The 14,588-nt window shown below is 42.8% G+C and overlaps 2 protein-coding genes across 5 annotated transcripts in view; one reads left to right on the forward strand and one right to left on the reverse strand.

Annotated features, from left to right (window-relative positions):
• Positions 1-4,989, forward strand: part of nav2a (neuron navigator 2a) — a 128,173-nt gene extending 123,184 nt beyond the window's left edge. For all 4 annotated transcript variants that reach the window (XM_069667862.1, XM_069667934.1, XM_069667953.1 and 1 more), the window contains 2 exons: positions 1,207-1,407; positions 1,735-4,989. In XM_069667862.1, the coding sequence (XP_069523963.1) occupies positions 1,207-1,407; positions 1,735-1,860 (327 nt within the window). In that variant the 3' untranslated portion in view covers positions 1,861-4,989. The remainder of the gene's footprint in view (positions 1-1,206; positions 1,408-1,734) is intronic.
• A 367-nt stretch (positions 4,990-5,356) lies between these two features.
• dbx1a (developing brain homeobox 1a) lies at positions 5,357-8,233 on the reverse strand. The gene is made up of 4 exons (XM_069663637.1): positions 7,857-8,233; positions 7,652-7,753; positions 5,913-6,115; positions 5,357-5,804 (listed from the first exon to the last, which is right to left on the reverse strand). The coding sequence occupies exons 1-4, from the start codon at positions 8,221-8,223 to the stop codon at positions 5,514-5,516; spliced, it is 963 nt and encodes a 320-aa protein (XP_069519738.1). The 5' UTR covers positions 8,224-8,233; the 3' UTR covers positions 5,357-5,513.
• Positions 8,234-14,588: the final 6,355 nt, after the last annotated feature.

The following is a 14,588-nucleotide window of genomic DNA, read 5'->3' on the forward strand; positions in this document are numbered from 1 at the left end:
GGAGAGAGGGGAGCTCGGAGCAGTAAAGGAATTTGTCTCTCATCAGCTTAGAAGAGAAACCAGAGTGTAGTGGTGCAACAAACTAAAACCCTTTTTTTACTGAGGCTGAAACTAATTGTAATTTTACAAACATAGTCTGTTGATTATTTTCATGATTAATCAATAAATAATGTATGTGAGCCAACAACGTAAACTTCCAATTACTTCGTCTGTCCAACCAACCGACCAAACCCAAAGATTTTTCATTTACAAGCAGAAATCACAAAGAAAAAGCAGCAAATCTTCACATTTTAGAAGCAGGAATCTGCATATCAAGAGAGTCGGCGATGAATTTACTGTTTGATTTTTACGCTAATAATTGCAGCTCTGCAGAGGCTGCAGTTTACCTCCACCTGAACGACTAAATTTTGCATCTGTTACCTAAGAAATCTGAGAAATCTTTAGTAATTCATACAAAGAACATGCAGAATAAAAATATATTTATTACTCCTATTTTCCTTTTTTCTTAGAGGCTGTTAAACTATTTTTGAACAACTTTCATTTTTCACTCTTGATTTTCCTGGCTGACGGTCGCTTTCCTTTTTAGACTGTTTGCCTTCATCTGAGCGTCCAGTTTGTTTCTTGTTCTTTGGATTTTCACTTATTGTTGAAGTTGTATCTGTAGTCATCCATCTTTTCTTTGTTTGTTCAGCCATAGTAGATTACTGTTTACTCGCAACACTTGCAGAGAGCGGAAAAGCAGCTGCTTAGCTCCGCCTACCCTCTCTGGCAGACCAACGACTGCTGGCTGATGGAAAACGTGTCACTAACTGGGCGCTGCTTGAGATTTTTTTCAATGAAAGTCGCCACAGACAGCCAGTCTGTAATACTGCAAATGCAAAGGCTTTCATCAGTGGGCCATAGGCTCAATCAGCATTGTGTTACCTCATTCAGAGATAGATAGTGACTTAACAGACATTTATTTAAGTGAAAATCTTTGAGATTATATCTTTAAGTTTAATTTGTATTCCTTCGTGCAGCCCTCCTGAATTACCGGTGCCAGTTAACACCTGTTTGTTAAAAGAAATCCACACAAAACCGATCTGAAGTGATAACTCACAAACTGCTCAAAGAAGTTTTGCAGCTCCTGTTCACGTCTTAAACCCTAAATGTGCCTCAGATCATCTTCTAGTATGTTTCAGTGTTTCGTTCTGTGTCTCTCTGCAGCTGTACGGTCGCAGGGCAGCGTGGGAGGACCCTGCCGCCTGGGTGATCGACACTTACCCGTGGTCGGCCACGCCCACTCCGGCTGAATGGCCCCCGCTGCTGCAGCTCCGTCCTGAGGACGTGGGCTTCGATGGTTACTCTGCTCCGAGGGAAGGAGTCAGGAAAGAGCCTCCACAGAGCGACAGCGACGCAGACCCACTGGTGAGCAATAAAACACATGAGGAACAAGGTTGTGTGTGATACTGCAACAAAAACAGCAACATATTGTAGCATCTCAGGGTGAATTATTGTCTAATTGTCCATTTAAACAGTTTAAACATGCTGTTAGAAGGTGCATGCACTTCCTTAGCTTCCTATTACTTCTCTAAAGGAAGTAAATGAACCTGGAGTTCATTTTTATTTTGTCAAAGAAACCATTTAGAGTAAAATCATACATCCAAAACATATTGCCAGGACAGTGTTTGATGGGAAGTTGACTTGGGAATATGCCTTTCATTTAGCCTTAATCCCACTTGTTTCTGCCGACAGATGAACATGCTGATGCGTCTGAAGGAGGCGGCGACGTCGTCGAGCCCGCAGAGCTACGACAGCGACTCCAACAGCAACAGCCACCAGGACGACATCCTGGACTCGTCGCTGGAGTCGACCTTGTGATGTCGTCAAATTCAACACTGGGATTCTTTTTGAGAAGAACTGCTGTCGCTGTGAGAACTTATGAACAATATGATTTCATGCCACAAAATCCAGCCACCTTAATTTGGGTGCAGGTAACCCAAATATTTAATATGGATAAAACAAACTGCATTTCAAAAGACGGGCAAGAAACGTTTTACTGCACTGCGCTGTTTTTTTTTTGTCTTTTTTTTCACCGCTGTGGCCCGTGGCTCCTCTGTAAGGAGCTGACTTCTTCTTCAGACAGACAGAATAAAAGCACACAGCCTGTCGCTGTTTGGAGAGGCATCATCATTACCATCATCATCAGCATAAAAAATACCAGGAGGAGTTTGGAGCAGTGCGCCTGAGCTGCCTGCAGATGGTGACACAGGGCCTTGCTACATGGCTACCAGCTGCTGAGACCACAGATGAGTCTGCTGCTGCTTGGATGAACAGCCAGACGCTTCCTGCTCGTGCTCCTCCTCTAAGGCTGAAGATGTCTAGTGGATAAACCGAGCCAAAGTGAATGTTAAGTCCTACAGCATTTCTATTCACACTTCTAAAAACTCTCTGAACCCTGAGGGACTTTTCTTGACTCATAACTGTAGCAAAGCCAAATTTCTTGGTTGAAAAATAGTGAAAGAAAAGTCTGTGGGGGAGATGCTTATCTGGAAAATAAAGAAGAGAGGAGTTATAAAAGTAATTTGTTCGATATTATCAGTGAAATGTCATTCAGAACTAATCGGAGTTTGCAAACACTGTAGCAACATTGCTCCATTAAAAGAACAATATTAAAGTCTGTGGGGGAAAATAAATCTCTAAAGAGACAAGTGTGGTCAACTTAAAGGAGCAACTTGCCGCTGGAAAAAGCCTCTGTCAGTCAAAGCTGGCGTTCTCTGTAATCGATAGACGCAATAATATTTGAAATTGGCTCCATAGCTGTGGAGAAAGTTGTACAAACAGCTCGTGGTTTCACCCATTCTACATTCCTACAACACCCAGCATGCATTGCGCCCCTCCCTCTGAAAGGAGCGGCCCAGCGAGAGACGCTGGAGTTAAACACTACCGTTTTCGCTGCAGGCAACGGCTCACAGCGGTACAGAATCTGAAATACGATGAGAATATACCGATAAAAAATATAAGATAAAAAATCTTCCGGTCCTGACCATTTTGAACGAGACATGACATCGGAGGCGGGCGTCTGAGATTCAGGAAGTGTGGTTTAGCAAGCTCCCTGAAAAACGTCCACCAGACTACGTAAAACATGTCATCTGGCAGATGTTTTCCAGGACCCATTGGAGAAACATATAGTGTCCTCCAAAGGCACAGAGCGAAATTGCATTTTTTTCCTACCATAATGACATTAGCTCCCCATAATAGCATGATAGAACTGAGGCTGAAAATCAGTGAGTTATCCTGCCTCATAGCAGGGAGTCCTTGTTCTACCAATTACCAATTATAGTCACATTTAGATGATAAATCTTTTAGTCTTTAGTCTTTACCCCCCCAAAACAAACAAAAAGCAGTTTAGGGTCATGACTTCAAATAACTTTAGTCAAACAAACTGACTCCTCGTGTAAATGAAAAAGAAACTCAACAAATGTCTGACATTTCTGCAGAAAAACTATGAATCAATTATCAAAAAAGTTAGCCTTATTATTATTGATTAATGGAAATATTGGTGCTGCCCCTTTGTCGACTAACAAAGCATGAACAGAAAGTGTAAACAAAGACATCAGTCAGACCTGCTGGGAGGGAAAGGAAATTTTAACATTCACCATGGCTGGATTCATCCTTTTATCACACTTGAGATAATGTCCTTTACTTTCCGTGTTGTCATGTTCCATGTAATTTCACAAACAACGCCTCTACCACCTCTTAGTTCTCGCTTTGACCACTTAATAATCCTTTGAGATCTCCACACACACTGGCCCCAACAGGCTGCTGTAGCACAAATATCTTCTGGTGCTGGACTGAATTCTAGGAAACAATGCCTTACTCTTTTCTAACAGACTATGTGCATTAAGCTGATTCTTTATTTGTCTAAATGGCTGTAAACTAAACAGGGCTGCGAGTCGACTCCCTCCTGAAGGAGAGCCGTCGACCTCACATCATATCAAACACCAATGCCGTGGGATTGAGACGCGAATGAGGGGCAGTACTTTGGGTTTTCAGATTAAGTTGTATGCATGTACGACCCAGTGCTGTGAAGCGGGTGTAAATATTCTAAACCGCTAGCAAGAAAAAAGAATATATATGTGATGTGTTTCGGTGCTTGAGATCAGAATATTTTGCAGGTTGATTAGATGAGGGAAGTTTAAGATGTGTTGATTTTATACCTCATCCCCTTCCTTTAACTGTGCTTTGCTCATAGTCTGTTTTAAATATGTGATTTGTGAGGAACAAAACTGTCATAACAAGAACATTTTGATCTAATTAAGTGAAACCTAGTGTACATGCTGCTTTGTTTATAGTGAAATGATTATTCTGAAAGGTATAAAGGTATTCGTGGTTGAATGATAATGTAAAATGGTTCGACGTCATTTCTGTGGCTTAAAAATATAAACAACCTTTTCTTTCGTATAAACCTCCCAGCCTGCCTTCAGGGGCAGGCGGGCGGACGTTTAAATCCGGGGTCACGCATTGCTTTCAGTGTTTCTGTCACCGATCCTATGCAACATTCATTCTGATCTCCAAGTGGAAGCCAAAAGCTGAATGTGCGTCTGTGCAGCACTGCCGATGTGTACAGCGTGGAACCACATCTGTCGTCCGTACGTGTGTCTGTGTGTTTTATAGACGCTCTCCTTGTAAGCACAAAGAGACTCCCCCCCGTGTGTGTCGTGTGTGACGCCTGGTCCCAGAGGTGTGGATGTCTTTAAAAAGCATTTGAACAGTTTATTACTCACAAACTCAATGAATGTTTAGCCTTCTTTGCTATGTACATTTTTTATATGTAACATAACTTTGTATATAGTCGATGATCTCGCGACGTTTTGATGACTTTTTCTAGCTGATTTGTAACAGTACTTGAAAAAGAGTATTTTGTGTACAGTCTCTTTACATCAGAGCAGATCGGTGCTGTTTGTCACATGGTCTGTGGAGGGCTCGCTGAATTAAATCTATCACTGTACTAGTCTTAAGTTATTGTGATTCAATAAAATTAATAATTATTTATGATTGAATTTTGTCAAACAGTTTTTTCTGTAAAACACACAAACACGATGAATTGCAATTGTTTACAGTTTTATTTGGTATTTGTACAAAAAGTGAAATAAACATATATACAGCACATAATACAACATACTTATTAAACAAAAATCCATATAAATTATTAACGAAATAGCTAAATTTTTCAATAAACAACTCTATTTAAGGTCAAGGTAAGAGAAACTCAATATTCTTGGCATAAAATTTCCATACAAAGTTGTACAAAATACTGTACAATTGAACAAAGCTGTGCAAAACAGCAAATTGTGTCTCAGAAGCAGATCCTGTACAGTGCGCATGCGCTGATGAAGCAACAAGTGAGTGAGTTGTTTTTTTTAACATTGACATTTATGGGTCTTGTTTGAGGGCGGCAGCTTCTTACAAGTGTCACAGTCTCATATGAAAACACGGGTTATTTAAATCTCTATATTTGCTTTTAAAATAAATTAAGATACTGTGATTTCTTCTTCGTCTGACTCTGAGAAGTCCGAGTGCTTACTGGAGAGAGATGGAGAGGAGATGCTGGAGCCTGCCGCTCTCATTCTCCCTCCTTCGAACTGTCCCATTTCCTCCTCCTCCTCTTCCTCGGCTGATGACTTCTTGCCCACGTCGCTGAGGTCCGGGTGCGGGTTGGCTTTGGTGGGCAGCGTCTGCTCTCGGCAGCCACCGGACGACAGCAGCTCTCGTTCCTTAGAGTTCCTCCACTTCATCCGCCGGTTCTGGAACCAGATTTTCACCTGCAAGCAGACAGGAAATGATGAGTGAAAAAGTTCGGCGCCAGGAATGTGTGAAAGCGTTTTTACGCACGAATTACGCACGACATGTTTACACATCAGAAGTTTTACCTGAGAGTCTTTTAGGCCCAGTTTGGAGGCGAGTTTCTTCCTGTCGGGCTTGCTGATGTATTTCTGTTTCTGGAACATTTTCTCCAAGGCTTTGCGCTGCACGTCAGAGAACACCGCCCTCCTCAGCATCCCTCTGCGGGGTTTCCCTCTGGCTGCCAGGGGCCACGAGAAAGTCCCGGGGATGGGAACCACGGATGAAGATGCTACAACACAAACATAGAAGAGGAATACACGTTAGCTTTGTTTTCTTTAGGCTAACATAAAACAATGTTTGCAAAGAAGAAATTATGCGTGAATCTACAAATACCCAAGTAGGAGATGGAAAATATCCAAATATATTCCTGCTTTATAAATGTAAGCTCTCAGACATCACAGAGGCTCTATATGAATATAATGATTTCTCTTTAAGGCCATAGTTTTCAGCCGGTTAGTATTGGAAGTTTCCCCCTTTGGAACTGTGCAATACGTCTCCGTTTTGAGTGAAATGGCACGAGGTGACTAATTAGCACATTGGCCGGTCCCCAACCGCATTGGTATGGTAAAGAGGTAGCATATCCTTTAAGGAACCCTGTGAGGGCGGATAGAGGAGTTAATAAACCGTGAACGGTAATTGTGTAGTAATGAACTAACGCAGAAAAGACTCTGGACAGGCGGCGAAGGCCATATATTATCGCAACAAAGGGAGATTTACACTTTCAAACTAAACACAACTGCATACCAGAATACTGATGCCCGGAGGGGGGAGTGAGGAGTGGAGGAGATTTTTTTCTTCTTCGTGCCTTCAAATCATTTTCATTAAATGAACACGAAAAGCTATTCAGGACGCTGGAGTTGTTTTGTTGAGGCTTTCAGCTGAGCCCATGAAAAGACTCCATCTCCATTATGATTTGGCTGAATGAAAGCACGGACTAGCGACTTTATAGACTTTTCTAAGAGATTATTCTTTATCTCAACTCGTTGATTGGCGCGCTCGGAGAATAGAGGAGCGTTTAAGGCACAGAGAGAGTGAGGATTGGAGGTCAGTGGTAACCTATCCTATGAGCCGTGCAGCCTGCAGGGAGAGCTTTCCCCAGCTGGGACGATTTGGATGCAACTGGGATTCGCTTTACTTCAAACTGCCCACATGCCCAACACTCTTCCCTCTCTGCGTACCGCTGCCTTGACTTCCCCCTGACTGTAGCTGCCCTGTGGCCACAGCAGAATCAGGAACAACGACGCGCTATGTGGTCTTGTGAGAATATTGAAAACTCTCAATAGCGCCTAATAGGGAAATTAGTGCATGACTGGTTCACGCCTTTGCCCCCCCCTGGTAAAAGTCACTCTCCAGGGTGTGTGGGTGGTTCGCCCGGTGGGAGCTGACCAAATTGGTCACGGTGCTGAAGGGCTTTGTTGCCCGCCACTGCGGCCCGTAGGCCCCCCGGGCTCTGTGGGAAAACGCGGGGCCGGGGAAATGCCAAAACGCCCCCCAATGGGAAACAGGGGGGACTATAACTCGCCACCCCGCCTCAAATTTAGAGCGTGACGATTTGGGATAATTGGTTAATTAGGAGGAGGGTGGGTCCGGGCAGGGGCCAGAGCCAGCAGTCCCCATTAATGAGACAGTGATTTCTTCTTTTCTGGTAAAAATCTGTGACACTGGCTCAAAGTGTTTTACATGTAAATGCAATTAGTTTAGACACATTTCTAAAGGCTAAAGAGAGAAGAGTCTATGAGGGGATGTGCGTAAAAGTTGTGCCTACCTGGTAAATAAGGCGTCCTGAATATGGGGTGAAAGGTTCCGTCAAAGCAGGGGAAGGGGAAGCTCTTGGAGTGCAGGCTGTGGATTGTAGCGGGAGAGGACGCTGTGGAGGAAAATCACGGGTTAAAAAAAATATTCCTGAATGAAGAAATTAAGTCTGTAGAAATAAACTGAAGGTAAAAACACAGCAGAGCCTGTCTACTCACCGGTCTTTGGTGATGGTGCGAGGATGGCGCTCACGCCAAACTTGAGAAAAGTTGGGTCCTTGCTGCTCTGCACTGACGTTTTGGGCGAGCACGAGTCGCGCGTCACCGCGGTGGTGGCCAACACGCGCTCCGCGGGCACACCGCTGTAGGACAAGGTGGTGGTGGCTGTGGGCAGTGAGGCGCTCGCTGACGGGACAGTCCGGTTTATGAAGGCGGCGGGGCGGCTTATCCGCAGCAGGTCCTCCACGAGAAAGCTGGAGTGGGTGGGAAAGACTGACGGCAGGGTCTGGTGCAGCGGCAGAGCGGCGGCGGGCCGGTACAGTCCCGGGTACAGGGCAGGAGGCGCGAGGACGCTTGGGATCATCATGGTCCCGGTTTTAAAAAGTCAGAGTGAAAGCTGAGATACTCCTTGAGGTCTCTGGGAGAGAATCAGTCTTGTGAATGGCTGCTAACTCCTCTGGTCTCCTCACTCAGGGGAGAGGAGCTTTATAGCAGCCGGCCCCCCCGGCCCTCCGCTCAGCGCTGACAGCCTCAACAATGGGGCTCAACAAAGTTCTCCACATGGGTCGCTTTCATGCCGCATCCCCCGGCCCGCTGATTGGCCGGAGGACGCAATTTATGATTGCATTAGACTTCATAAGCAAGCAACACACAATGTCCCCATCACAAAAGGAGCTCAGTCATCAATTTTGCATGTTGACCACTTTCCTTTCAGGTTGTTTTGTTTGGCAGAAGCAAGCGGCCTAATTAAAGAGCAATCTTTACACATTCACTCATTATAAGGGAATTTAATGAGGACTTAAGAAAGATACTTTATTCTTGTCCATTCAGAGAGTCTTTCTGTTATTCAGGATATAAAAAATTACTTGTTATAAATGCAAAATTATTCTTTTATTCTATTATTATTCACTATTTATTCAGCGCAACAAAAACAAACAGCTACAGGTAGATTAAAGCAGGCTGTAAACGATCTAATGCTATTAACAGAATATATAAGAAAAAAGATTTATAGTCTTTATTTATTGTGAATGTTCTTCATGAGCTGCAGACGCTGCGCAGCATCTCAAATGTAAATCACTTTTAGGGTTTCATAGGATTCTCAACACTCAATCTGGCCCTCGTCATGGAATAATGTCTTAAAGGGATTTCTGCTATCAAAACGCTTTAACAGATGTGTTAAATATCACTCTTTCTGCACAGGCTTCATTCAGCGCGCAGAGCCGCAGCGCAGTGCGCACAGGAGAAGTGTGCGGCCTGAGCCGTGCGCTCCTGATCCTGTTAACCATGAACTAACTGTCACCCTCAGCTGCGGAGGAGGCGCCCCTCGGCCTTTCTCTCTCTCCCTCTCCCCGCTTCAAAAAACAGCCCAGAGGAATAAAAAAAAGCTTTATTTCTAAAGACGGTTTTGTTCTGCTATTTTAACCGGCTGAATAAAAGTGCATCTGTGATTTGATTTAAAACGCATTCATATGAGCGGACACTGAGACCCCTTATAAAACTCTTATTAAAGCGACTTGGAGCCTGATCGTCGTGTTCTGTCAGCTTTACCTCCTGAAAACCCGTTAAAGCAGCGCAATCAGGCGCAAACACACTGCGGGCCAAAAGAGGGAATAAACGCCTAATTGTCAGTTTGAAACCCAATCAAAAAGAAATACGATAAACAATTAACAAAAGTTTGATTTATAGATTTAAAAGAATTAAAGAAACTAGAAATATATTTTCTATGTATGCAGCTTTTGAGTTTAGAATAATTTCTAGATCTTATTTTGTAATAATATTAAAATACGTTCTTCATTTTTCCAACTTTCTCTCCAACCTACACCGTAATATCGCTGTCTCTATTTAAGTCTGTTGCTCCTCGTATAAACCCCCAAATATTATAAATTATGATTGATTATGAAGATTATTTTTTTTATATTAGCAAATGTAACTTAAGGGAAATGTGTATGTTCACATCATTTAATCCAAAAACTTAAAATAAGACTGACTGACAATTAAACGTGTGCGTAAACAAACTTTGAATTTAAAGAGCACTTTGCGGTCCGCATGAGTCCCTCAGCTTTATTCACTTAGAGACATTTCAGTCAGTTTGAATCATTTAGGATCAGCTCAAACGATGATAAGTGGTTCAGCATCAATCTAAAATAAAGTGGCCACAATCCGATAATTAAAAGGGAACGCCTCCGTGAAATGATCCTTTGCACAGAGTCAACGCTTATCAGAGGTGCGCTGCAGCTTTATGAGCGCACAGACGCACAAACAGGCGTTAACACACTGCGCTCCGTCACCACAGCTACACCTCCGAATAAGTAACAAGACCTTCAAAGCTTTTTTATGAGCCCCATATTCCTTTACTTGGCTGCCCGAAATCCTCCTTTTGTGCGCGCTAAGCAGATGGTTAGCAGGAAGCATAGGCTGCTCTGGCTGACCGAGACTAATTTCTACGAGCTTTGCAAGCTTGCCACGTCCCCGCTCCTTTACCAGGCCGAGTAAAAACAGCTGGCTGCGGCTGAATTAAGGCCATTAAAAGCACATCTCTGAAATATTACCACCAACTACACCCCCCCATCCCCTGCCCTCCTCCCCCCCGTTAGAGCCCACTGAAGTCCCCATCACTTTAGTATAACTGTCCTGTGGGATTCAAGCACCCATGTTGAAGTTTACATTACATTATGGGATGATTTGTTGTATTTTCCAGCCTCTTTATGCAATACGTCCAATATGATACGCATTCATGAGTGTACAGTGCAGTACAGTTATTATCTACTATTTCATTGGCTTTAAAGTATTAGAAAATGTATTTTTTACAGAATTAATGTGGTATTTTCATTAAAACAATAAAAAACTTTATTTGTATACCACATTTCATGCACGAAATGCCACTAAAATATTCATATTGGCACCTCCTCATTATGTTTACGTTCACTTATTGCTGGCTCATATCCCCAGAGGGTTTTCCTACTGATGCTTATCACTTATGGTATATCATTATCAACACAGAGGATTACTCATATGAATCACTTGTGATATAATATCTCTATTGGCATTATCATCGGAAGCTTGACGCTCATTTTTGTTAAATGAATAAGTTAGTTTCAGCTATTTCCGGTAATATTCTGTAAAATAAATCCTCCTGCTCAATTTTTTTTTTCACAACGGCACCTGGTGTTCCTTTAAAGTTGGATTTTGTCATATATTACGATGTCTTTTTGTATATTAACTGCTGAAGTCTCCTGCCAATTTGGGATTATAGTTCTTGTAATATAAACATTGAACATTAACCGTTCCCTTCATGTTTTCAGTGCTGTACGTGGAGCATTCTGGGGTTGTTATCCTCTCTCCGACAGGCCCATGCCATTTTACCAAACAGATGAACTTAACCATTGTCTCTGCTCTCTTTCTGCTTCGTTAAGTGAAAGGGGCTGAGTAAATATGTTACCCATGCATGAGGGGCTCTGTATGGGCCGTGCCATTGTGCGCCGGGTCCGACAGGTGGTTAACTGTTTATTATTCTCTCATTATTTATCGGTGACGTGGACGCACCGAGGAAAAGGGAAACTCCCCGTCTTTTCACTGCACCGGGGATGAACAGATTGTGCTGACTGGTTGCAGGCTCGTATATGACACCGGTCACCAGTCCATCCATCTTTAGCGGCTGCGTCCACCTCCGCCAGGGTTTGGGAAATGAAACGATTTAGTTAACACAGCCTTCCTGACGATGTAACTGCTGCAGAGCATGTTAGGCAAAAACAACCAGACAGGAAACCATAAAACATCCAAGTGAAACTATGAGTCAGCTTTGTGTGGATCCATAGAAGTGGATATTTACAAGTGCTAATATTAATAAATAGAAATACATATCGCTATATAGCTGTAGGCCTACAAACCTCTAGCAGTATTCCAATATTATAACAATATTGTGAAATTTACTACAGAAAAGGGCTTGTCAAGTAAAGTAAATAAAGTTTCAGGGCTCTAGACACAATTTATGTTGAATATTAAAGGGAATTAAGTCCAACTGCTGTGTACACACATGCACTATATGTCCATTTTGAGATGCCTTACGTGAATATTTAAATTTCATATTTTCACTTTGCTCATTTTAAAGCTCCTTACCTAATACTCTAATAATAAAGTCGCTAAAATGAGCTTCACTTTAATCCATTTCATGAAAATGCAGCCATAAGAGAAGATTTTAAGTTAAGTTGAAGTGCCATTATTTTTTTTTAAATAATGTAGGTCCATGTAGGGGATTTCTGTGTAAATTAACATTGGCGGGGCGTATTTTACTTTAAAACTGTTTTGAGAAACAAATATTTTACCTGAATATTTCCATTTAATGTGATTTATGTTTCACTTTTTTAATTTGAAAGCTATACTCCTTACCCAGTACCAAATAAAGTAGTTATATAGTATAGTATGTAGTTATAAAGGAGTTAGAATTAGCTCCAATTAAAACCCACTATATTAAAATACTGCTTGTATATCATTAAAAACAAAAAACAAATATACTTTATATTACTTACAATGTAAGCCTATAATAAACTAATGAGCCTCTCTACATGTATATATATGCTTTTGTTTCTGCTTTTTGGCCTCTAACTTTACTTAAAGTAACATTTGGATGGTAGGACTTATTATTAATCATTGTACTATTGTAGTTTAGCTTTTACTATAATAAGCTTCTGATACTGCAGTACCACTGCACAGTATTTGTCACACTATCTGAGCCCATCTCGCCTTCAAGTGTCACAGTTCATGTCGTGCAGGTCTCAGATGAAGCAGAGATGCACCCCGGCTCCTGCCATGTGAAGTTAACCAAACATCTATTTCAGCGGATTCAGTTTGTGACCGGGCTTCACCTCAGCAGCGGCTCCCTCTCGGGGTGTTTTGGCCGCGGCTTCACCTCAGCTCTCCGGTGACTCCGAAGGTCCCCGCAGCATCTGGCTCAGGCTGCCCAAAAGCCCCCTCTCAACACAGAGCGAATTAGCAATGCCACAAGATTCAGAAGAGCGGTGACAAGCATTAAATCGATATTAACTTTGTATTAAACATGGGCCCCTCCCTCTTCCCCAAATGGACTGGAGCCATATCAGCGCACAAAGCGCTCTGTATGAACTCTGGCTGCACCTGTTCCCTCTCACTCGGCCCTGGGAGTTCAACTTCTTAGTTTCACCCCGGGGTCTTTTCTTCATCTGCTTCACCCCACACTGAATTCTTTCACTGGGGCTTTTGTCATCTTTTTTGATCCCCTCTTCGCCCCCTAAAGTTTACAACTCATCAAATCACATCATCACGCATTTCACATTAACACTTTCACTCCGAACAGTGACACAAAAGTTCTACTTTCAAGCGCAGAAAGTTGCTCTTTCTTGTCCAGACTGGGACACTTGCCTCCCCTTCTCGCTGTTCATTTATTAGCAGTTGTCGGTATGGATGTCGAGTGGTGTCCTAATCCTCTTAGAGCGCATGTTGGTACAGTTTGCATATCATTTTCTCATCTTGGAGAAAGGCCACAACCCTCTCTATTCACAGGGATTCCCTGTCCTCTTTCAGTGCAGCCACAGCCAGCAGCATTAGCATAATCTGACAACCAATACCATTGTCCATGACCTTGTATGCAAAGTTAATTGCTCATTAATACCAGACAAAACAGAGGGGTGCAGAGGAAGCACAGTAGTCCTTTAAATCCTTGTTTTAGAAGGGACTGGCAGGCAGGTGGGACATCCTTCACCGGCTCATTAAACTTTACCTGAAATCATCAGAATTCAGTAAAATCTAAATACTTTAATTCTGGTTTATAATTAAAGCATCTGGTGCTCAGAGTTACGTACACAAGTAGTCGATATTTAAACAAACCTCTCTAGTTTAACAATAATCTGCCAGTAATGTCGCATTAAAATCCACACACACACATGCACACAAAGACTTGCACACACTCCCTCAAAAGTATTTACAATTTGTCACGGTGGCTCAGCGTTAATCAATTGCAAATGTATCTCTCTGCAAGTTTAATCTCATCTCTACATTAGTTTCACGGATGCGGGCCGATTTGCAAGAGGAGCCTCGGTTCCACCCCCCACCCAAGCACCTGGCACTCTTTTTGGGGTAGCGTCATGTAAACACCCACCGCTCCTACGGGTGCCCCGTCAGAGGACCCAAGCGTCAGCGCGCAGCACGGAAAAGAAGGCCAGGCTGTGTGGTTGTCAACACCGGTTTAGCTTAGGAGTCCCGTCGTGACATTAGCGCTGACTCTCCCCGCTCAGGCCGACCTGCACCACTTGTTTGATATAGATACAGCCGCTAATATCTGAGTATTATGGAATGAACAGGCAGTAGAAAGGGTTCAGAAGGCCACCACATGCAGCTGCCTAATACTCGCTTTGTGCTCTGCAGAGCTGCACAAAGACAAGCTTGAGAGGGATGAGACATGCAATAAAATGCTTGTTTGCAAAGTTCCTCCATGTATGTGCATTCAAATTAAGAAACACTGCTTGTTTTAGATTGCACAGTAAAGTACAAATTCATAGAAAGCAGCAAGTCAAAGTTCGTCTTTATTTTTCATCCCCACAAGAAAGTTTCAATTTGGCTATAACTTGGTATTTGAGGATTTTGGCCTGAGGGTTTGTTGTTTACTAGCGCTTGAGGCTTGAAGAAGTGTGTGTATGTGTGTGTGGGAGGGGTAGCTGTGCAGGGCAGTTGAAGGAGAAGAAGGTATGAATGGGGAAAGAA

Source organism: Semicossyphus pulcher, unplaced genomic scaffold, assembly GCF_022749685.1.
Source record: "Semicossyphus pulcher isolate SPU_LCO1_2020_fin unplaced genomic scaffold, fSemPul1.0.p SCAF_1, whole genome shotgun sequence".
Taxonomy (NCBI): domain Eukaryota; kingdom Metazoa; phylum Chordata; class Actinopteri; order Labriformes; family Labridae; genus Semicossyphus; species Semicossyphus pulcher.

Coding starts and splice junctions, on each gene's coding strand:
- dbx1a (XM_069663637.1), bottom strand. CDS start 8,223: ATGATGATCCCAAGCGTCCTCGCGCCTCCTGCCCTGTACCCGGGACTG. Junction 6,116..7,651: donor CAGGACGCCTTATTTACCAG/GTAGGCACAACT, acceptor TTTGTGTTGTAG/CATCTTCATCCGTGGTTCCC. Junction 5,805..5,912: donor TGGGCCTAAAAGACTCTCAG/GTAAAACTTCTG, acceptor GTCTGCTTGCAG/GTGAAAATCTGGTTCCAGAA.